Below are 25,719 nucleotides of genomic sequence, written 5' to 3' on the forward strand. Positions count from 1 at the left end.
GGCATTTTAATCAGTTGAATATATTTAGCATATTTTAATTAGTTTATTTCCTACGTATCTCAGGAGCATTGGTTCCTCAGGTCTGCAGAGTAATCTGTAGGTAAAGATTCTCTAGGTCTAGTTGCAGAACTTTGGTTTTTATGTGTTCTTAAAAGTCATACAGTTTATGCTTTGATCAGTTTATAAAATCAGTACTTCTTGTATATGTTGATTATTTATTGCAGGCCCAGTGCTATATTTACTGTATAGCTCAACAAATGACAAGTCTATGGAAGCGCCAAAATGTCTTAAAGGGTACCCAGGTCCTTCAGAGTAGAGGCAGCCAGTATGTACTTCACTGATGTCACACACTCCTAGCGAGTTGATCAGATTGAACTTTCATGGGAACTTATTACCCCAAGGACTATGCACAGGACACGCGTTCACCTCCTAAGGTTAGAGGAGAGGAAGTTTCACAACCAGCAGAGGAAGGTGTTCTTTACAGTAAGGGCAGTCAAGATATGGAATCCATTGCCAGGGAAGGTTGTGATTGCAGATTCAATAGATATATTTAGGAAAGGGTTAGACAAATATTTAGCGGAAAAGTGTATCCAAGGATACAACCGTTACTTAAAATAAAGGATAGTAGTGGATATAGGGATAAAATAGGACTGCAATATTGGGTCTGGAGGGATTTTTCCAGATTAAAACAGATTGGCAGTTGCTTAATCTGGATCAATTTCCAATATAAGTTCAGGATCGCAGGAGATCCAAATAGGTTGAACTTGATGGACTGGTGTCTTTTTTCAACCTCATCAACTATGTTACTATGTAGATGTATTATTACAAGGCTCTGTGCTTCAGCCTTGGTAATATTACTAATTTCTATTTAATAGTTGTGTGACTGATGAGTTTGACAGGACACATCACCCAGCTGTCAGTGGGTAATCACCTGAAACATGTGGAATGTGGTTGCTTCATTATAGTTATAGACATTATTTCATTGCTGGACTGATCTACTGGTTTTCATCTACCTGAAACATGACATGGACTTGATCCCATCTGGTTGTTAAATAATACCAGGTGGATTACACAAGTTCCTACTTGCCTACTTAGTACTTTGCAAAGCACTTCACTCATTGGTGCAAACGCTGCCGTTTTGCTCTGCAAGTCCATAAACTATACAGAAATCTAGCCGAAGTTGTACAAAGAGGATTTTGCACACCTCACTGATTTTATGCTTTTTAAATGAGACCCACTGTAGGCAAACATATATGCAAGGGAAGCATGTAATGGTTTATTCTTTTGCAATTAAGGGATGCTATTTAATTAAAGCTTTTCCTTGGAAAAAGCTTTGTTCTACAGCAACATATACAATCAACTCCTACAATAAGAATTTTCTATAAATGTCTGGTACAGTATATCTGCTTAATGCAGAGATTATGCATTTTAGCTATGTTTACCTTTCTGTGTAATTTGTGTAAATTACTTGAAATAAGAGATTTATTTTTGAAGCATCTACTTTAACCAATAATTAAGACTTAACAAATTATCTAACTGAATTGTGACAGTAATACATGTCTAGTTGTAAGTTGTTCTGAGTTTAATAAATACTGGTGCCATGTTCTCTGAAGCATGTGACAGATACGTGCTTAATTGATGGCAATATGTACACCAAGCTCAGGGGGGAGAGGAGGAAAGCTAATTTTGAAAACTTTCAATTACTGTAAGATCAAACTACAGAAAACTTTGCTGTACACTTTGACTACAGAGCTATGGGCTCTTTTTAAGTGCTGTCCTTCAACTCAAATGTTATATTTTTATATTCATTTTAATTATTCTAGTGCACCATAGACCTATCCTTCTTGTTGAAAAATGGCTTCTTGTATCAACTGTAAATTAATTTAATCTCTCTTGAGAGTGACCTCCCGTCATCTTCAAAGCATAACACATGCCCCGACATATCTTTTTATCTAAAAAAAACCTCAGCTCCTCTCATTTATATTTCTACTTCATGTATTCAAATACATCATACCAAGTTTTACTTTTATGCTTTTTCATGTATATGCAAAAACACAGTTAGAGTCTTCTACAATGGGCAGCATCCACTTCTGCCAATGTATTTGATGCCACTGTGTCTATTTGTGCATATCTACGACTTGACTTTTTTTTATCAAGGTTCCAATTTCAGAGTGTAAGCAGCGCCAGCACGACCATTTGGTGAACCTAGGCAGTCTCCTGGAGCACCATGGTTTAGAGGGTGCCTATCTTACCACCAAAACCCCCATATGGAGGAGCAGTAGACGGCAGCTTCTTACCTCCTCCATGTAAGTGATGGGATGGAAATTTAGTACTTGGCTATAATGTCACAGCCCAGAGCCATACTCCCAGTCTGATGCCTACCTCTCCTTTCCTCCTGTCTGCTAAGGTAAGAAGCAGGGAGGGGGGATGGGGCAGCGCCTGAGGACGTGGCGGCAAAAGGCTAAGTAGAATTAGCTATATGGTAGCTCTGGAATCAGGGCTCAACAAACTCCAAATTCCATTATGAAAGATTTGCCCAATTTTTATTTACATAGCTAAGTGATTGGGCAAACGTACTGGTAGTGATTTGTTCTGCATACAGCATTAAGGCTTACCAAGAAGTCTTTTTTAGTAAATCTTCTGGTGCTTCATGCAGTCACCTTGTGAGTTACAAGCAGTTGTATGTATGGAGCAAGCAATCAATGTGTCATTTGTAAACACAACCAAAGCTTGAATGAAACATAATTTTCTACCTTAAGAACATCTTCTATAGATGTGGCAATTACAGTAGACTAAGCACATTTAGAGAAGAATAAGTCTGGAAAATTTTGGTTCAGAGGTGATGTAGAAATAATTGTTCATGATACCACAGTTCCGCTTACATGTCTGCAATAATGGTCTATTATGGAAGAAGTTCAGTGGTATCTAGTTATAATCAGCTGAATCCTTTAATAATGATAATCATGTTTCTCACTTATCCCATCCCTGAAGCATGGTCATGAAATCTGCTATAAGATACAGTCATATAGACCAGTGACCTCGAGCCACACAACAACATTGGTGGTATATTCATTGACCATGCATTGGCTGCAAGAAGCTTTGTGAAGGGCTATCCCTAATTTGTAAAATTAAGTGTGTCCTGGAGGGCAATTGCCATCCATCTCTTCTCTGTCAACATTTACAACTATCTTCAAAAAACTAAGACACAGGAGAGCCAATCCACTTGTGACTAATGCCGGTTACCCATGTGTCAATATTGTCACATGTCCGATTTAAAAATTACGACACCTGAAAATAACAATCCAAATCAATTGAATTATCATCGGACATGAACATAAATGTGATCATAAAATAATTGCTATTTATCGTCCTGCTGCACTTGCAGGACCTGTTGTAGCCCAGAAGCCAAATATTAATCCTTTTGCCATCCACATGCTTATCTCTAAGTGCTTGGAAAGAAGAGTAATAAAAGCCTTTGTTTGCCCAAGATTAGAGTGTAACTGAAAATTGTTTACAACTATCTAGTAATATGTTAAGATGATTGCAAGCTAACAACCCTACTTTTTATATAAGGTGCAAAAAGACTACAGTTCTACAACTTGTGAATAGAATTTAAAAAAAACTAACATTGTGGTAGAGACGATTAATCTTCATATTCCGCCTTCCAGAAATTTAGCACAATTACCAGTTTGCATATTAAATTGAGCTAAATAAATAACCATCTCGATTACAAGGAAATATAAATTGTTAGGGTCATATCAGCAAGGGCTAGAGCTAAAAGACAAGATGCAAAGTTCTATCCAGGAGCAGATACTTTGACTGCTTACATTAGTCTGAAAAAAACAAGATTGATGTGTTGCATTGTCATTAGCATTAGGAGGCAATATATCACTGCCTTGGAACAGCATTATCAACTGCTTCAGAAGCTTTCCTTAAATGCAGAGAGACTGCGGGAATATGTAGAACAATACAACCTAACCCTGTAAAGATTACAGCCGTAATGTCTTGTGCCATGCATAATTGATCACATCAGTGGGAGGCTGGATGGATATAAAATCAGTGGCATTAAAATGTTTAAATAATTACCGGCAAAGGCTGGGCGGGATGATTGATGACTGATATCTGTAAGTAAAACAATCTAAGGACACCCGAGACTTTGAGCAATTTAATATAGGCTCTTCTATACTTCATTTAAAACACAGATCAAGCTCAATCTGATCCTAACTGCATATATTACCTACGGATTGATAAATAATTGGATTTGAACCTCATGTTTCATTTCATTATACACATAGTACATCATATATTGAATGATTTCATTCCTGCTTTCGGTGTGGTAGGGAAGCAGATAAACTGTCTGGATACACTTGTTTTATATGCATAGGATAGGCCATATTGAAGCTAATATCATTTTAGTGCTGCAAGATGACTGGCAAATGGGACAGGGGTCATTTGAGCAATGGGCCTTTCTTGGCCCGGGACTCTACAGAGAACAGAACTTCTTTCAGTGACCAGTCACTGATTGTCACTCACCGGACTGTGAGTGCTTCTTCCCGGACATTTAGGAACCGTGGCCGTCCTCCATCCTGAGGGACTGCGCATGCGCAGCCCTTTCTATACCTCCAGTGTATGTTCCTTTAACTTAATTGGCAGATCAGGCAACCTCCCTATATTAAGCACCTGTGGTCATCACCACATTGCCTGATCTTGGAGTCTCATTCCCCATGAGTCTCTGAAGGTGTTCCTGTGTTTCCTCGTTTATTCAGCCCAGCTGATTCCTGTGGTTTCCAAACCACTTCTACTACTGTGGTTCCCATACCACTTCTACCATCTACTGTATCATCGTGACTGTGAGCTGATTCCTATCCGCTGCCTCCGTGCACTACAGTCTTCTAACCACTTCTACCCTACCATGTATTATTGGGACTGTTAGCTGATGCCTATCCGCTGCCTCCGTGCACTACAGTCTTTCATTCACTTCCATTCACCTGTTCATGATTGTGACTGCCAGCTGATTCCTATCCGCTGCCTCCGTGCACTACAGTCTTCAACCTGCAACTCGTCAGTGTTTCATCATCGTGACTGCTAGCTGATTCCTATCCGCTGCCTCCGTGCACTACAGCCTTCAACCTGCAACCCGTCTGTGTTTCATCATGACTGTTTGGCTGATTCCTATCCGCTGCCTCTGTGCGCTTCAGTCTTCAGTCCTTGTCAACGCTCCCGTGTTTCCTTGAGTCTGCCTCCACTATTGCTACCCGCTATTCTCCGTGAGCAACAGTGCCAGTTCAACTCTGCTCTCCCGTGTCCCATCGTTACTGCACCTGCTGGTTGCTATTGGCTACCTCCGTGTTCCCGCAGAGACCCGCTGCTGCTACTCCTCAGCACTACTCATCCATCTACTGCTGATCCGCTCTCCACGCTTTCCTGTGTTCCCTGCTGGTCTACCTACCTGTGCGCTGCACCTACTAGACCACCGCTTCACCCATCCAGGGACTTCGCATCCTGCCGGCCTCCTGCCGTTCAGGTATCTCTGCACTCCTGTCTGACTGCCTCCTCCTGAACCACGGTATGCATACTTCTCATTGACTGTGCTGTGTATTGCATACCTTGCTGGACTGTGTTGGTTCTCCTCTGGAGTGTGCTATCCGCTGAGTCTATTGCCATCATTGACTGTGTTATCTTATGCTGGACTACTTCAAGAGACTTTCTATATTGGCAGTGTTGTTCAGTCATTTATACATTTATATTGTGCATATTACTGTGGTTCAAAGTCAAGGTGCCCGTGTATATCTTGTGTTGCAGTCTCTCCCCGTGCACCTCCTCACATATATATTCAGTGGTACAACTTGCTGAAGGCAGACCACTGATCCCTGTTTCCTGTATCACCTGTTCCAGTATCCTCTCACATAGCAGTGGTACAACTTGCTATCGCAGACCACTGACTACCCGGATACCTCCACTTGGATTCCATTCCTTCACTCAGACAGCGGTACAACTTGCTATCTGCAGACCGCTGACTCTCATCACCCCCTCGTTTCTGTTGGACATTCCTCCTCACTATAACAGTGGTACAACTTGCTATCGCAGACCACTGACTACCTTCACGTGTCCTTTGTCCATACAGTTCCTCGTGTATTACTACCTCCATATTGCCAGTGCTGCTAGTCATAGACTTTCCTGAGCATCTCATCATCTGCTATTTCCTGTTCCGTGATCACCCTGCTACCAGAGTACCATATTACCACCTATACTGCTCTGGTAAGCCTATCACCTGGTGATCCCTGGGTAAAGACTCCTAGTGCCCGGGACAGTAAGATCAGGCCATGACAGACCCAGATACGGAACCTACCGCTAAGGAGATGCTGCAGCATCTGGTCAGCCGTGTGGAGCAACAGGATGCTCGCCAACAGCTGTTACTTCAATGTTACCAATCGTTAGCCTCCCAAGGAACATCTGGACAGACTGTTACAGCTAATATTGAAGCTCCTGTGCTTTCCTCCGTTTCCCCAGTGCCATCCCAGGTGTCTACAGCTCCTACGCTTCACCTGCCTACTCCGTCAAAATATGACGGGGACCCCAAAACTTGTAGAGGTTTCCTTAACCAATGTTCAGTCCATTTTGAACTCCAACCTCAAAATTTTTCTACCCATCGTTCCAGAGTGGCCTATCTTATCTCATTGTTTTCTGGACAAGCCCTGGCTTGGGCCTCCCCTCTGTGGGAAAGAAACGATCCAATTCTACAAGATAGTGCCAAATTCATTTCCACGTTCCGAAGTGTGTTCGATGAACCAGGTCGTGTGACCTCCGCTGCTTCCAGCATTCTTCGTTTGCGACAAGGCTCCCATACAGTAGGACAGTATGTCATTCAATTTAGGATCTTAGCCTCTGAACTTCAGTGGAACACTGAAGCATTAGTTGCCGCCTTCTGGCAGGGGCTCTCCGATAAAATTAAAGATGCACTGACTACCCAAGAGCTTCCTTCGTCACTAGAAGATTTGATCTCTCTTTGCCATCGTGTAGATATGAGATTTCGTGAAAGAGAGTCTGAGAAAACAACGGCTGTCAAAGCACCTCTTCGTTCAAACCCTCAATTTCGTCCAGCTCCATCCTCTGTGATTCCCATGGAGATAGGACGTTCCAAATTATCTTCAGAGGAGAGGAAACGAAGAGTAAAGAATAGACTCTGTATCTATTGTGCTGATTCCACGCATATGCTCAGCTCTTGCCCTAAGAGATCGGGAAATGCCAGGCCCTAACTAGTTCTGGAGAGGTGAAGTTAGGGTCCCTGGAGTCCTCTCCATTGTGTATGAAATCTAAAGTCTGCGCTTTTGATGTTACGATCTCCTTTGCTACCAAATCCTTTGAGTCCCAGGCATTGATTGATTCCGGAGCAGCAGGAAATTTCATTTCTAAATCACTAGTGAATCAATGGTCCCTACCAGTGATCACTTTAAAAACACCCATTACTGTGACGGCTATAGATGGATCACGTCTCATCAACGGTCTCATCACCCAGAGTACGTCTCCAGTAACCCTTCAGATTGGTGTACTACACCATGAAGAAATTTCGTTTTTAATTCTTCCAGTTACGACAAGTCCGATTGTCTTAGGCCTTCCATGGCTTCAGTGTCACTCTCCCCAGATTGACTGGCGCACTCCTCAAGTTATGTCTTGGGGGTCTGAATGTCACCAGCGTTGTCTTTCTCAAGTTATTCCTCTTAAAGTACAGCAATCTTCCATCGCATCTTCCTCCCCGGGACTCCCTCCTCAGTATGCTTCATTTGCCGATGTGTTTGATAAAGCTCAGTCTGAACGTCTTCCTCCTCATCGTTCTTGGGATTGTCCGATCGACCTTCTACCTGGCAAGACTCCTCCCAGGGGCCGGGTCTATCCTCTCTCGTTACCTGAAACTCAAGCCACATCTGAGTACATACAGGAGAATCTCCAGCGTGGCTTCATTCGACCTTCCACCTCTCCCGCTGGAGCTGGGTTCTTCTTCGTCAAAAAGAAGGATGGATCATTACGCCCTTGTATAGATTTTCGTGGACTCAACGCCATTACTATCAAGAATCGGTATCCCATTCCGCTGATCACTGAGCTATTTGATCGCATCAAGGGAGCTCGGATATTTACTAAGTTGGATCTTCGTTGTGCCTTCTACTCTCGGGGTCTTCTGCCCGCAGAGAAAAATTATACTATCGGGGACAAGGAGTTGCTGGCCATCAAAGCTGCATTAGAGGAATGGAGATACTTGTTGGAAGGAGCTCGCCATCCGGTGACGATCTTCACGGATCATAAGAACTTGTCATATTTGCAATCTGCTCAATGCTTGAACCCTCGTCAAGCAAGATGGTCTCTTTTCTTTTCCCGTTTTGAATTAATTATAACCTTCAAACCAGCCGCTAAGAACAAGAAAGCTGACGCTCTATCTCGAGCTTTTGTGACGTCCTCTGATGTAGAAGAGGTTCCCAACCATGCTATTCTAGACCCCAAATGTATTTCTCTGGCTGCTTCATCCACCAAAATGCTACCATTTGGGAAGACCCTCGTGCCTCCTACTCTGAGGAGGAAAATCCTTTCGTGGTTCCATGCCTCTCGTTTTTCTGGACACGCCGGTGAACACAAGACCTTTGAGATTCTCTCTCGAAGTTACTGGTGGCCTTCAATGAGGAGAGACGTCAAAGAGTTTATTGCTTCCTGTGATTTATGTTCTCAGTTCAAATCCTCCCGCAGAACTCCAGCAGGGTTGCTGCGACCACTACCCATTCCGTCCAAGCCTTGGACCCATATTAGTATGGATTTCGTTACTGATTTGCCACCAAGTAAGAATCACAATACTATTTGGGTAGTGGTAGACAGATTTTCGAAGATGGCTCATTTCGTCCCTCTGTCCGGTTTACCTTCCTCGTCTACTCTGGCTGAACATTTCATTAAAGAAATCTTCCGCATCCATGGATGTCCGTCTGAGATTGTGTCAGATAGAGGAGTACAATTCGTTTCCAGATTCTGGCGGGCCCTTTGTAAAACCTTGGGCATACGATTAGCACTCTCATCATCTTACCATCCGCAATCTAACGGACAAACGGAACGAGTCAATCAAGATCTTGAGACTTTTATTAGGATGTTCTCTTCAGCCAACCAAGACAACTGGGTAGAATTGCTCCCTTGGGCTGAATTCGCCCATAACAACATGTACCATGAGTCATCATCCAAAACTCCATTCTTTGTGGTCTACGGTCACCATCCGTCTTTTCCGGAATTTCCTGCCCTCCCACCCACCCAAGTTCCTGCTGTGGAGACTGCTTGTCAGACCTTCAAAAATATCTGGTCTCAGGTCAAAACCTGTTTAAAGAAGACATCTAACAAATATAAGTCTTTCGCAGATAAGAAGAGGCGGGCTATTCCACCACTAAAAATTGGAGATCGGGTTTGGTTATCTACCAAAAATATTCGTTTGAAGGTTCCATCTATGAAATTCGCCCCTCGTTTTATTGGTCCATATAGGATCATTCAAGTTATCAATCCAGTATGTGTTAAACTTCTTCTTCCTAAGAATCTTCGGATTTCCAATGCCTTCCATGTGTCCTTGCTCAAACCTCTTATTATCAACCGTTTCTCGACTCCTCCCTCAGCACCGCAGCCAGTTCAAGTTCATCAGGAGGAGGATTTCGAGATTACTGAGGTATTGGATGCAAAAATTTCGCGAGGAGTCCTCCGTTTCCTCGTTCATTGGAAGGGCTTTGGTCCTGAAGAGCGTTCATGGATCAAAGCTGAAGATCTTAATGCTCCTGCCCTTCTGAAGAAGTTTTATTCCAAAAATCCGGACAAGCCCGGTTCCAGGCGTTCTGTGCCCACCTTTAAAAGGGGGGGTACTGTCACTCACCGGACTGTGAGTGCTTCTTCCCGGACATTTAGGAACCGTGGCCGTCCTCCATCCTGAGGGACTGCGCATGCGCAGCCCTTTCTATACCTCCAGTGTATGTTCCTTTAACTTAATTGGCAGATCAGGCAACCTCCCTATATTAAGCACCTGTGGTCATCACCACATTGCCTGATCTTGGAGTCTCATTCCCCATGAGTCTCTGAAGGTGTTCCTGTGTTTCCTCGTTTATTCAGCCCAGCTGATTCCTGTGGTTTCCAAACCACTTCTACTACTGTGGTTCCCATACCACTTCTACCATCTACTGTATCATCGTGACTGTGAGCTGATTCCTATCCGCTGCCTCCGTGCACTACAGTCTTCTAACCACTTCTACCCTACCATGTATTATTGGGACTGTTAGCTGATGCCTATCCGCTGCCTCCGTGCACTACAGTCTTTCATTCACTTCCATTCACCTGTTCATGATTGTGACTGCCAGCTGATTCCTATCCGCTGCCTCCGTGCACTACAGTCTTCAACCTGCAACTCGTCAGTGTTTCATCATCGTGACTGCTAGCTGATTCCTATCCGCTGCCTCCGTGCACTACAGCCTTCAACCTGCAACCCGTCTGTGTTTCATCATGACTGTTTGGCTGATTCCTATCCGCTGCCTCTGTGCGCTTCAGTCTTCAGTCCTTGTCAACGCTCCCGTGTTTCCTTGAGTCTGCCTCCACTATTGCTACCCGCTATTCTCCGTGAGCAACAGTGCCAGTTCAACTCTGCTCTCCCGTGTCCCATCGTTACTGCACCTGCTGGTTGCTATTGGCTACCTCCGTGTTCCCGCAGAGACCCGCTGCTGCTACTCCTCAGCACTACTCATCCATCTACTGCTGATCCGCTCTCCACGCTTTCCTGTGTTCCCTGCTGGTCTACCTACCTGTGCGCTGCACCTACTAGACCACCGCTTCACCCATCCAGGGACTTCGCATCCTGCCGGCCTCCTGCCGTTCAGGTATCTCTGCACTCCTGTCTGACTGCCTCCTCCTGAACCACGGTATGCATACTTCTCATTGACTGTGCTGTGTATTGCATACCTTGCTGGACTGTGTTGGTTCTCCTCTGGAGTGTGCTATCCGCTGAGTCTATTGCCATCATTGACTGTGTTATCTTATGCTGGACTACTTCAAGAGACTTTCTATATTGGCAGTGTTGTTCAGTCATTTATACATTTATATTGTGCATATTACTGTGGTTCAAAGTCAAGGTGCCCGTGTATATCTTGTGTTGCAGTCTCTCCCCGTGCACCTCCTCACATATATATTCAGTGGTACAACTTGCTGAAGGCAGACCACTGATCCCTGTTTCCTGTATCACCTGTTCCAGTATCCTCTCACATAGCAGTGGTACAACTTGCTATCGCAGACCACTGACTACCCGGATACCTCCACTTGGATTCCATTCCTTCACTCAGACAGCGGTACAACTTGCTATCTGCAGACCGCTGACTCTCATCACCCCCTCGTTTCTGTTGGACATTCCTCCTCACTATAACAGTGGTACAACTTGCTATCGCAGACCACTGACTACCTTCACGTGTCCTTTGTCCATACAGTTCCTCGTGTATTACTACCTCCATATTGCCAGTGCTGCTAGTCATAGACTTTCCTGAGCATCTCATCATCTGCTATTTCCTGTTCCGTGATCACCCTGCTACCAGAGTACCATATTACCACCTATACTGCTCTGGTAAGCCTATCACCTGGTGATCCCTGGGTAAAGACTCCTAGTGCCCGGGACAGTGATTACTGTATACATCATCATCATCATCATTTATTTATTTAGCGCCAACATATTCCGTAGCGCTTTATAATTCAGGACAAACATAGTAAACTAAAAAACAAACAGGGTAAAACAGACAAAGAGGTGAGAAGGCCGTGCTTGCAATCTTGGAATCTATGGGACAATGGGAGTTTGACACATGAGGTTAAGTCTACATTTTGCATTTCGGCCCAGCCAGACTGCAAAGGTAAAAGTGACTCATAAGCTAAAAGATCCTGTCACACAACAATGCTGGTCAAGGGGTAGTTGTTGTGTGTTAAATTGTGTAACGGGTGGTAATATGCTAATGTAGTGAGGTTAAGAGGGTGGTTGAGGAATATTATAAGCTTGTCTTAAGAGGTGGGTTTTCAGAGAACGCTTGAAAGTTTGTAGACCAGAGGAGAGTCTTATTGTGCGAGGTAGTGAATTGCATAGAGTGGGTGCAGCCCGAAAAAAGTCCTGTAACCGGGAATGGGAGGATGTAATGATTGTGGATGAGAGACGTAGATCTTGTGCAGAACGGAGTTGCTGAGTTAGGAGATATTTTGAGACAAGAGAGGAGATGTATGTTGATGCAGCTTTGCTGATGGCCTTGTAGGTTAGTAAAAGTATTTTATATTGGATTTAGTAGAAAACAGGCAGCCAGTGTAGAGACATACAGAGTGATTCAGCAGAGGAATAACGATTTGCAAGGAAAATCAATCTTGCCGCAGCGTGCAAAATAGATTGTAGGGGTTTGAGTCTGTTTTGGGGAAGACCAGTAAGGAGGGAATTGCAATAGTCAATGCGGGAGATGATAAGTGCATGAATTAAGGTTTTTGCAGTGTCTTGTGTGAGATATGTGCGAATTCTGGAAATGTTTTTTATATGTATGTAACATGATTTAGATATAGAGTCAGTGTGGGGAACAAAGGATAGGTGTGAGTGAAGGATTATACCTAGGACATATATGCCTGTTCGGAAGGTCATATAGTAGACCCCTATACAAGTATCAGGAGAACATATATATATATATAGGCTTGACTAGTACACAGGTGACAAACCATCATGGCTCTCTATATCTACATTTATTGCCATAATAACTTATTATTGTAAACATGTAATTCCCGCTGTAGTTTCACAGCCCACAAACTTCTACTTTCCTGCTGGGTCAAACCTTGCCAGAGCTAAGCAGCAAACATTATTCTACATTACTCTGTATAAACATGTTTATTCTAAAATTGAAAGTAGAGTTCTACTGGTGAATTAAAATGATTGAAATCCAATGTCAGAAATGCTTTGTTGAAATGTTCAATTAGTAAAGTAAATCAAATATTATTCCATGTTCCATGATGTTGCATTAAAATCTAGTGCTTACATTTAATTTTATCTTTATCTAAAATACATTGTGACTGAGTTCTTACTAATGATAATTAATGAGGATGTAGACAGTGTGGATTTTCTGTGCCTATATGTTTTATAGAACATTTATAAAACTGTATTTTTAATGTAAGCTTGCTGGTCGAGTTTTCTTTAAGTGTGCAGAATACATAGGTTTGGATTTTTGTTTTCATGAGGGACAGTGCTCATCGAACCCATGCACAGACTCTAGATTCATTTTAGGAAAAAGATGAAAATGTTATTGTTTCACGGAATGTTTTCTACTAGTTAATTTAATTAATTGTAAAAATGGTTATATTATTATGGGTGCATGTACCACTTGTGAGCAAGGTCTGGTACAGAAAAGTGAACACACCCACAACTGTAACAACAAGACAATATCAAGGAGTCCATTGTTTCCAAATACTGAGCAAAATACAGTGGATCAGGAATATAATGGGTGCAGCAAATATGAGGTGCTTGGTATATTTAAATGTATTTTGTCTACTCCAGTCTTTAAATATCCCAAAGAGCTCATGTTTCTGAGAGTTGACAAAACTATGCATTATAATGATTAATCTCTTTTATTCGGTCAGCGATTATCCCAGCTGGCCCCACAGAGGGACATCCTGAAATGAGCTGGAGCGCTGCGGAATCAGTGGCGCTATATAAATAAATGGTGATGATGATGATGGTGATGAGATATGTGAGGACTGGAGTTGAGATACTGTGGTCAAGGCTGTTCTGCTATACATTCCACAATGAATCATTTCACGCTCAGTGAAGTTCAGGAGTGGGCATTTTTCTTGAGTATATATAGACAGCCTGATAGATCAGGCAAATGTATTTGTCGAAACACAAAAAAGTGGTCCATGCGATACGTACCAACAGTTAAAATGTCTAAATTCAGCTTCTGAAACGGTAAATCACCCAAACACCCCCTAAAAACACCCTTGAATTGTCCCGCACACCAGAGGCAATTGCCTCTAATTGCAGGGACATGTATCCCAAAATTCTGCCACAGTAGGAAGGAAAGCCAGTCCCTCCAGATCGGGACTGTCCTGCTAAATTAGGCAGTTGGGAGGTATCTTATACCAGTTGCATTCTCTGTACCTTTTATTTGTATACCTTAAATTCTAAACTTTTATCATAACTAAATTTGCAAAATGCTTCGTAAAAACCCTGGTATAAAAAAAAATATACTTCTACACAATGAGCACCATTTGCTAGTTTCCCAAATCATTCATGGTAGATTTGATATGTCTATTGCATTATTATTGCGTTTTGACTGTGTATTATGTCATCTCTGAATGTTTCAAAACTTAGCAAATATTTTCACTAGAAAATTTTGTTTTCAAAACCGTTATGTGAATATGCCTCGATATTTTTAATGTAAAGAAACACTAAACGTAAAATACATGTTGCCTTATATAAAAGAGCCTCTAAAATATTTACACTGATCTATGTAAAATTTTACAATACCTTGATACTAGAACTTGAGATATTTGATGTTGTATTTTAATTTGCTCTAGCTGAGCGTGAACTAAAGGCTTCTGGTACCATCCGTTTCTGCACAACAGCTACAATGTCAATCCATGGGATAGCTTACAGAAAGTTTCACCTAACCTGATCTCAAATCTTTCAGTTTCCAATATCTGTTGGTAGTCACTTTATAGCCAACTTTCATTTTAGGTTTAGTGAATGCTTTAAGTATTCCAGTTAAAGCAAAAACAATTCTGCAGGACAGTGTGATTAAATATTTTTAATTAAATTCAATTGTTTAAAAAAAAAAAATATTTTATTTTATCATTGTTCATTTTTATTATTTTATTGTTGCTGTATATGCAAAAGGTTTCTGTGTTTAACAAACTCAGGGAAATAAACGTATTTCTATTGTAAAGCCTGTCTGCGAAAATGTATAATGCACCAATAGCAAAGCACAGGAATATTAGTTGCTTGCAAAAAAATACAGGAGCTTATTTACTAAGAAAAGTATAAATGTTTAGTAACCCAGAGCAACCAATCAGATATCTTCTTCCACTTGTCTAACTTGTGCGTGTTTAATCAAAGCTATTTACTGAATATAACCTGGTGGTTTAGTACATATTAGAATGTTAGCTCTCTATTATAAGCAGGGCTCTCACTATCTGTTGTTTTCATGTCTGCATGTCAATTTATTTTGTGTACATTGTATGTCCCTGTTTTATGTATGTCCTACTTCCTCGACTGTCCGTTGCTGTGGAGCACTGTGGCGCCTTGCAAATCAATGCCAATAATGATAATGTCATTGATTTTAATAACATGTATCACATGCTAAATAAAGAACACAACGTTACAAGTCCAATAGTGATAATCTTGGCAGAACAATTTTCATTATCATAAATAAAAATGAGCAAGACTTCATGATTTAGGCCTGGTTTTGGTAGATCAGGATGTGATATGGTGAATCAAGGCTTAGTTTAGGGTGTCCCAACTTTAAGCTATGCCTTGATTCATCTTATTATTGTTGCCATTTAATAGTTTTCCCTCTAAATTCACCCTGGATTTTTTCTGGGCTGCTGCCTTCCTTCAAAAAGACTTTTTGAAGAGTTCAGAATAAATAATAAACACTGTTAGGTTCTCTTTCCTAAGACCCCTAATTTTGATCTATTCATCTTAGATCATTTGTTTCCCAGCTGAAAAGTTGCCAGTGTTAAGGAATTATGACGCATTCAGAAAAGGGAAAAAAAAAACAAAAACCTGTCATTCTCCTTAAATAACTTGTAGCATTTGTCACATCTCGGTATAATAAATATGCATTGATTTACAATATGGAAAAAAATATGCACAGAAAAAAAATAACATCATAGTTAAGATACTAGCAGATGATTCTTTATGAAAGTTCCTGTGTGTAACATTTTATAACACCGTCAGTTCTTAACTTAACTGACAATAGTATTACACAGAACATAATACCTTGTCTAGCTTCTTTGATTTTGTTTTGTGTCGTGCCATATGTCATGTTGTAAGTTTAAAAAAGAAAGGTGTTTAATTCAGTTTTATGTTGACTCACAGCAGAAGTCGATGCTACACAAACAATGAGCTGAATAGTTCCGTACAACCCCCTGCAGGGATGAGGCTTGATACTTGTATCCTGTTAAAGGTTTACTTGTTTGATATGGTATTTGAACAGCCTATGTCTAAGAAGGAACACTTCAGATCAATACATCATTTTTTTGTAACTGACTCTTAAATTCAATTGCTTTAGAGTTCTCACCGATACATGTTGGTAAAGTGTCATTCCATTGAGCCAAAGCGTTGGGCACTGAATCACATCTAATGGACACTGATCCGTGGAGGATATATCCTGGATTACACTCAAAGAAAACCACGGATCCAACAGCAAACTCATTTCCAATTCTTTTTCCAAATCGTGGTTCTGGTACGGAGCTGCACTGAGTCGCACTTGTCCTTGGGACAGCTATGAAAAAAAAAACGTAATCCTTAGAATAATTCAAACCCACAATTTTATATGAATCAGAGACACATGCCAACATATTCACATGCAATTAGGCAAGACAGTTTATCACTGCAGACACAATATTTTGTTAAACATAACAGCTTTGCAAAATGATAATAAAGGCTTGACACATAATCTTGTTTCAATAAATGTGACTTCAATCTCGTCTCTGTTAATTAGACGGTTTTAGTCGGAGAAGTCTGGTGTCCTAAATCACTGCGAACACATTTTCTAAATGTGAAAATAAACTGTAAAGCTAATGGCTAAATTAACTTAGGTGTGAGAAACTCAGACACATACAGTATGTCAATCTTATAATGGATAGACATGAAAAGAAACGCTAGACCAATCTCATAAAGATGTAAAGGTCAACTTAGTTAATTTGAGGGTTAAGGCACACCCTACTGTGAAACTCATAAGTCATTGGAAAGTTTTATGACCATAAAGAAGCACCAAGTCACAAGTTCATCCCTTCTTTGAAATATATGGATAAGAGACTTATAACATTTACATATTTTGTAGAAGGGGGTGTATTATTACTTATAATAAATGAATAGTAATTTCTGAAAAAGAGATTCAATCCTAGTTTTTTATCATTTTATTAAATTTGGTTTTGCTATTCTTATTTTTTGAGTTACATATTCTGTTTTTTAATGAAATAAAGGAAAAGCTTCAAACCACTCCATTCTGTGAAATGATTATTTGCATGCTGTTTATGCATAGGGAAGGGGCTATGAGTGGATGTCGTACTTATACTTAGAGCTACCTCTGGGTATATAGCAGACAGAGTAATCTCTAGCTGCAATAACTAAGACAGTGAAAGAGAGGAATGAAAAAGAGAGCAGTGAACAGGAATTGTTCAAACACAGTCTATAAACAAGTGTTAAATATTTTGTTGTCATTGTTTCATTCTCTGGTATGGATGAGATATGTCCTAGAGTGGATAATGTAACGACAGTATTATGATTGCCATTCTCTGACATGATTAACGTATGCCATAAAAAGTACACTGTTGTTAAATGAAAGATATTGCTATTTTGTCACTCTGACATCACTAATCATCAATGATAAGGGTTCTTTGGCAAGCATTCACTGTGCTAAGCATACAACAAAAAGAGAAACTTGACTGTCCATGAATAACACATTAATTAAAAAAAATACAAGAATACAAGAGATTACACAAACAATTTATTTATAAACTTTTTTTTTCACATGCACTTTTTTTTAATGAATATGCTTCATCTGCAAAGTACAAGCTCCCATGCAGCTGAAGGTGATATCCTGTTACTGAATTTCAAGGCAACCAAGGATGCATTGCATTGCTCCCATAAGGCACTGCTGCCATACACAGGGGAGGGCTGCCAATTTTTGACCCGGGGGGCAAGATTAGACTCAACAGACTATTTTAAAGGGGAAAAAAATGCAAGTGCCCAGTGACCCGGACCAAGGTAACTCACTATGCGACAAGCCCGGGGGGGGGGGGGGCAGATGCCCCCTGCCCCCCAGCCCAGTCTGCCCCTGGCCATACAACTCCCCACATTTCCATCTATAACCTGAATCTCCAGCACACATATCTGTATAAAGTGAATGTATTCTCCCAGTAATTGAAAGCACACTGATTGCCCCATCCACAGCAGGGGTACAGATACATACTGCCATATGCAATCTACTTACAGTCACTTAAAACTACAAATAGATGTTTGAGATTTAATTCACAATATGAGCTTGGTGTGACTCACAGGAAAATGTCATATGTCAATATCATACTTACAGGATTCATGTCTGATATACAAATGAAGGTGAATTTATGACTTGCTGTCTGGAAGTAACACCATCTTTGTAGGACATTCTGGGAAGAAGTTAGGGAGTATGAAGAATCCCTGACTAGAAATGTATATGAAAAGATGGCTGCAAAGGTACATTTGCATATGCACAGACTTTTTGAGCTGACATTACAGTGGAAAGGGGGCTGTAGGCACTTGAGGCTTAAAATGGGGTGGTAGTCATCATAACGATGACCACCATTCTCACAGGAGTTATAGGGACACTAATATGCCGATCACTATAATTCCGACTTGTAGGAAATGTAGACGTACCTAAAAAGTGATACTGAATATTTCAGACAGCCCTCCTATAAACCGCAACAACAGACAATGTCGTCAGTGTGATTGGCATCACTTAAAATGGCGACAGTCACATTGGTGCTATTAAGGGGGCAACTTGAGGACCCGCCAGGTGTTTAAAGTCCAAAGCTTATTTAAACAACAAAAAACAAAATTCAGCTCCCTCCTATAAACACTATTAACCCTAGTGTTGCCAAGGTTAATAGTGTTTATAGCAAGCACTTTTTTTAAAATAAGCTTTGAACTTCAAACACCTGGCGGGTCCTCGCATTGCCCCTTAATACTGCCAATGTGACTGTCATCATTTCAAGTAATGACAATCACACTGATGGCATTTTCTGCTGTTGCAGTTTATAGGAGGGCTGTCAGAAATATTCAGTATAACTTTTTTAGGTAAGTCTACATTACCTACAAGTCGGAATTATAGCAACTATAACTCTTGTCTGAATGGTGGTCATCATAATGGTGTACCCCACCCCTTAAAATGTCCTGTAAAGCTAAAATATTTGTTCACTTTTGGGAGTCAATTTCATATTGAGAAGTGTTCCAGCGAATTCATGCTCCCCCAGCAGACAGAAATCTAATCATTCAGGAGTGAACCATTTTTTGTTGTTTAATCTTTTTCGTTTCGAAAGAAACTATTGCATAATATCTTTCTAAGTCATTTTTGTTCATAGTTTTGCATCTTAAGTATTGTGGATTAATTGTCCATATTAAACCACTCAAATCCAGGTCTGAAAAGAATTGGGGTCACTACTTATAAAGTTTATTCCAAATAGCTGCACAGCAAGAATAGAACCTTGATTATCCCAAAAGGATACAACTTATCTTGAGTCACATTATGAACTCGTAGAAATACAGCCTGAAAACTCAATTTGAGATAACTTTTGTTCTCTTAGATTTACTACTCAGTGAAACATACTGAAGTCAAGGATATAAAATATATATAAAGAAAATGCTACAAGTGAATATAAATTAGCAACAACATATATGTAAAAAGCTATCTAACAGTATATGATAGTTACCATATATTTACTTACTGACATCTCGGACCTGATTCATCTTCATACGTAAGTCCCGATGCGGGCCGTAACTTGTGTGAAATTGTTCTGCACATGCTCAGAAATGAACCTCAGACAAGTGAACGCAATCGCATGCAATTCATGTCTGAATGCAATGACTCTTCCGACTGCCTATGACTTGAAGGGCTGAACGGGGGAGGGAAGGGGCAGACGCACACAGGCAATGTACAGTAAGAGTGTGCCGCACATTTGTCCATTTCAAGCTCTGGGCATCTCTTAGGTATGTGTTGTTCAGCCGTATCACAGCACCAGCTACAGGGCAGGTGTCAGTGCCGACTGGTTGTATACATGCCACAACATGTGTTTGCAGGTAAGAGAAACTAAAAAAGCCATTTTATGTGCAGTACGCATTAATAGCATCCTGATTTATGTATTTCATGGGAAAAATATATATATATTTTTTTAAAATGTGTTTTCATTAATGATTATAGTATTAAGAATTGTTAATTAATAGAATTGTTTTTGGGCATGCATTCTGATGAGACATTTTGTTGCACGTATGCGTATCCTGCCGTCTGTTCTGACTGTCTGCATACACCACGGTAAGTATAGCCAGAGCGTACTTATACCCAGATTCAAATGGAAACGTTTCTTGAGATCCGCTTGCACTTGAATTCGGGCGAACGTACGCGCAAGTTACATCTGATTTTTTTAAACACAAGTTGCGTTCACAATGGGCCTGAGTCATAAAAAAGATAAGGGAAAAAAAGAAGTACATTTTCTCCTGGACAAACCATGTTACAATGCAAGTAGTACAAATTAGTTTATTATTTTGCACATAAGTTAAATACTGGTTGTTTTACAAGTAACACACAAATACTTGACAGCTTTATTTTTACACTGAAATTTTAAGTTGATCTAGTATATGCCTTACCCCAACTATAAATCTGTCCCCACATTTTAAAGTTCCCCCCCTCCAATGCAAAATGGTTTTGCCCAGGTGCAAAGTTACTCCTTTTTTATGCTTTGCTCTCCTTAATGACTCGGGTCCTTATGTGTTCAAGATGAATCAGGCCTCTAATGTTCAAGAAATCCCTGTAGTACTTACTGCTTGCCCTTCCTGCCTATCAACGGGGTTTTTGCGGTTTAAACACAGTTTAAATATCTTACCAATAAATATATATTGTTTATTTTCCTTACCAGTAGCCCACTGTAAAGTTAAAATTTGCATTCATATTCTTCTATCTAAAAGAGCAAATTTATGAATAAAACAATCAGGAACATTTGCTGACTGCATGATACTACAATATGTGTAGCTAAAGTACAAAAGTCAAGTTTATGTAAAGTATAAAATAAAAAAGTTATTAGATGCATTCTGAAATTTGGTATCTGCCACAACAATAAATGTGACCACAGCCATCTGCAACCCATTGGGGAGCTGTGGTGCTCTGCAGGAGACAGGAAGGCTGAGAGAAAGGACTAATTGGCAAAAGACAAGAGGTCTATCCCAGGAGTATTAGATTCCACCTGGTGATCTCAGTGGAGACAGCTCAGAAGACAGCTCATTGGAGGAGCTATGGTGTGTGTTGCAAGAGGCGGGAATTCTGAGAAGAACAATTAGAGGCACACTAGAAAAATGTCTCAGAATTCCATCAGACAGAAGCTGTGATTGGCTGATCAGGTATTGATCTGCTCAGCCATTGAAGTGAAAGTAGTCAGCAGACTAGGTGCCCATTGGGTTCCAAGAGAGGTTGTGTCCTGAACAGGAGCTTGGTGTTTGTGATTTTCTTTAAGCAAATGTTATTTTATAAAGCTAATTTATGTTAAATTTCTAAAATTGACGCTGACAACTTGCCGAGACTCATCAGGTGAGAAGCACGCCAGGGCCCGTAACCAGTAAATGGACCCGCGCACCGGGTCTGGAGTATGACACTGAGCTCTCACATCCCCACTCTGACCCTTCTAATATAGTCTTTTTTTAAAAAATGGTTGAAATGATGCTGCTGTAACCTTGAAAATAGTTAAACCTTAGAGCTAAGCAGAAGCTGAGAAATGTTGGTTTTCAAACATAAGGCAGAAAATAACAACAATTTGCAAATAACAGTATTATTTGTGGGATATAAATGAAAACAAATGAGCAAAGTGTGTTTTCATACATGGGATCTTGACAACACATTAATATTACAATATTCTTGTTTGCCATTATTTTTCTTCATTTTATGCTATTTTGTTATACAGATAGATATGATGTAGCTTCTAACAATTATATGTTCTCATGCATACAAAAAGTGGCCGGGTAGTAGACACATTTTAAAGGTTTAAAGGTGACCAAAATGACCTCTCTCTCAGAATTAGTCCAATTTTCACATTGACTGTTGAATTACAGCTTTCAAGCATGATACATCAAGTCATTTTAATAGAACATGTTTTTGTTGTGCGGTAATAGTCCAAAATAATCAGTTTGATTATAAACTTTACACAAAACAAAATGCAACTTTTAGTATTATAGCTATTTCTTCCATAATGATATTTAATAACATAGAACAATGTATTCTGCCTAATGTAATGTAGTTCTTCAAACTACTGAACAGAATTTTAAAGGGTATTTTGAATATTGTTGTGGCGATTGTTTCTAATAATTTCCACATAAATAAACATGGCTATTTATCCGGAAAGGTATTCATTGTATCTTATTATATCTTATTTTCTATCAGATAGTCAACAGGCCTGTAGTGTCACAGTTTCTGGTGAGCTCAATAAAAATTATAGAGCTAAACAACGGTATTGCAAAATACGTACATGCACAAAGTCTTGCGCAGGTGCTTATCTTAACATGTAACCAACTAAATAAGTTCAGCATAGGCAAATCGAGGGGGGGGGGGGGTGGGTTTCTAGTGCCTGGAAACCCACCTCCAAGTCTGGGGCACTGTATAATTGAGGTGGCTGGACCCTGCTCCCGCTTCACACATCTCTGCTTGAAAAGGGAGAGTTGCGTGCACCTAACAGTAGTGCACGCAGCATTGCCCATGTATATTATGGGGATAGGAAGTGTTTGAGAGCAGCCAAGCACTGTCTAAAATTATAGCCACGCCCTGATGCATTGCTGATCACGCCCACTGGTGACGTGGTGTGGAAATCCTCCTCTACAAATCCTGCCTTTGCCCCTGTTCAGGACTGGCATTACTTAGAGCCCCTTGCTTTTTTTACCTTGGTGCAATTATCTTACTGGATTACAACTATGTCCTTTGTTTCGTTCCTGATCATCCTTCCTTGCTGCCTGCCCTCACCTAAGTGTCTGATTTTGTCCTGCTCTGGTCTGTTTATCTCATCATTTTGTAGGTCTCTAGTTGTAGCCATACTGCTGCTAATCTTGAATAACCTTGAACCTCTCTGCAATAACTTCTTTCCCCAATCTCTACATTCTTCTTATTGTCCTGATCTGGCAGGACCGCACTAACTCACACTCTAGCATCAGCCCTTGATTAAGTGGCTCCAGCTACTCATTCTATCCAGCATTGACCACAACCTCATCTGTGGCATACAAAGATAACGTGACAACCTTCAAAAACTGTCGCACAAAGTAGAGCATCATTGGTGAAAGCCTTGTTCTTCGGATGACTTGCTCAAATCTTCTGCTATTTACCACTCCTACTATAATTTGTTTGACATTGTCCAACAAATATACTTCCAACCTCTCGTTAAGCTCAGTCTTTTAAACCCAGATGCCTCTTTAGTACATTGAAATATCTTCGACACTCCCACAGCAACCCATCCAACCACCATCACTGTACAAGTATTTGTGTTCAACTTCAGGCACAAAACAGATAAGACATAATATGAAATAATAGCAGAAGGTGCCCAAATGAAATTGAGCAACAAACTGTTCAATTCATTTCCTGTATCTTCTTGCACATTCTCTGCATTTAATCACTCATTAGATCTCTCCACCTTTTTTATCCCCTCACAGGCTACAATCTGTCCACTCACAAATCAGTTGTTTGCTGTCATTTGAGCTCATCCCAGGCTTAGCTAACCTCTTTAATATCACAGGAGTTGGTGGAAAAAATAGTAGCACATATAAGGAGAATAAGTAAATAAAACATATAAGAAAAAAGGGGAACAAAGCTGTTCAAAGACTGCCATTGGACAGTTTAAAACAGATCTGAGAGAGGAAAGGAAGCAAAAGACAGATAGTCTGAGGTGAAGAAAATGTAGCTATATGACACTTTAAGTGTACTCCTGTCTAATTACCAGCAGGATAGAGTATATTCCTATTGAAGTGTATATGTCCTGTTAAATAATGAATTTGGTTATTACCTAGCATCCTTACATGAAAAAGTACAACTGTATTATATTGTTGACTGAATTTTATGTTTGGATTAGTAAAAAATAATAACTAATAAATCTAAAGGGGTTAAAACAAAATATAAAAGGAAAACAAATGGAAAAACGCCACGCAGCCTGGGGGAAAGAAATATTATTGTACATTGGTGGCTCAGTGGTTAGCACTTCTGTCTCACAGCAGTGGGGCTATGAGTTAGAGTCCCAACCATGGCCTTGTCTGTGTGGAGTTTGTATGTTCTCCCTGTGTTTGCGTGGGTTTCCTCCGGGAGCTCCGGTTTCCTCCCACAATCCAAAAACATACTAGTAGGTTAATTGGCTACTATTAAATTGACCCAAGTCTGTGTGTGTGCTAGGGAATTAAGACTGTAAGCTCTATTAGGGCAGGGATTGAAGTGAGTGTGTTTTCTGTACAGCGCTGTGGAATTAGTGGCGCTATATAAGTAAATGATGATTAGAGGGTATGTTGAGGCCTGTGAGATTTACATTACCAGTAAATGTTCTCACTTTGGTCTGCTTTAACATTTCCACATCTGTAAAGAACCATAGACTCACATATCCAAGGATTTCAAATATGAGATAGAAAAGACTTTAGATTCTAAGAAAGTTAGTAATAATTGACAGTATCATATCGACTGGAGGGGGTGACTGTCAAATTTTAGCCCATGGGGAGGGCAAGACTGAGCTCAGCAACCTATTAGGAACCTTTTAAATGAAAAGAATTCAGGTAGCCCATTATATGCTTTTCTCTTTGACCGGGCTACATTTATCTCATTGGATTATTTTTATTGACCTTCATTGTTCCTGGCCATTTTCCTTGCAGACTGTAGCTACTGTTTTGACCTCAGTTTGGCATCTACTGGCAATTACCTCTTTTACCTCTATGTCTATGACTCTCGCTATCAGACCTCACTCATCCGCATTTGTTAGGGGCTAGTTCTAGCCATATTAGCCAGTGACTAACTACATGCACGGGATGTGCGGGCAACCATCAGTGAACACATTCGATACTGGCTGACCCAATGGTGAAAAAAAGAGATGAGAAATGATGAGGTTGGGAAAAAAAATATTTTTTAGAGTATTTGTATAGGGCTATTTGTCAGGGTCTGATATGTTTCACATATTGGTATATTTCACATATCATTTTGTAGCTTTCTCTACCACAGTTGCAGCCTGCTAATACAGCCTGCAAATACGTGTGTGGTTAATTTATAATGCTGTGATTACCTACAAGTTGGTCTAGCCCCGTGAACATTCTAATACTCTAAGGGCTCATTTACACATACATAAGCAATGTGAAAATAAGTAAAACCACTGAAAACTAACATGCCCTTTAGATGCATTTTATTGGTGCTTTCAAGTCATTTCACCTACATTGTGCTTTTTTCATTACAAACATCTTTGTTGGTACCGTGCATTAACGCATGGGAAACAGATTATGCAACATTCCAAAATTTTAAACGCAGCATTAAAGGTTTACAAAACAGTGTTGGGATTGTTGGGATTGATGAAAAAAAGGTGTTGGCGGATAAATAAAGTGTTAACAGCGATAGCCGTGAATGAATTGCAGTTAGCTACCGGTTGCTATAGCGTAAATAGTATTTTTGTGATTTTTTAAAAAAGTTGTATCAGTAAAAAAAAAACCTACATTTTAATTAACTGACTAGAGAGTGCTTGCATTTCCATTAGATTTTG

The 25,719-nt window shown here is 40.3% G+C and overlaps 1 protein-coding gene across 1 annotated transcript in view; it reads right to left on the reverse strand.

Moving 5' to 3' along the window:
* Positions 1–25,719, reverse strand: part of CSMD3 (CUB and Sushi multiple domains 3) — an 853,424-nt gene that overhangs the window by 204,921 nt on the left and 622,784 nt on the right. Inside the window, exon 35 of the mRNA XM_075213978.1 lies at positions 16,296–16,499. Coding sequence (XP_075070079.1) covers positions 16,296–16,499 — 204 coding nt within the window. The remainder of the gene's footprint in view (positions 1–16,295; positions 16,500–25,719) is intronic.

Source organism: Mixophyes fleayi, chromosome 5 (assembly GCF_038048845.1).
Source record: "Mixophyes fleayi isolate aMixFle1 chromosome 5, aMixFle1.hap1, whole genome shotgun sequence".
Lineage (NCBI taxonomy): Eukaryota > Metazoa > Chordata > Amphibia > Anura > Limnodynastidae > Mixophyes > Mixophyes fleayi.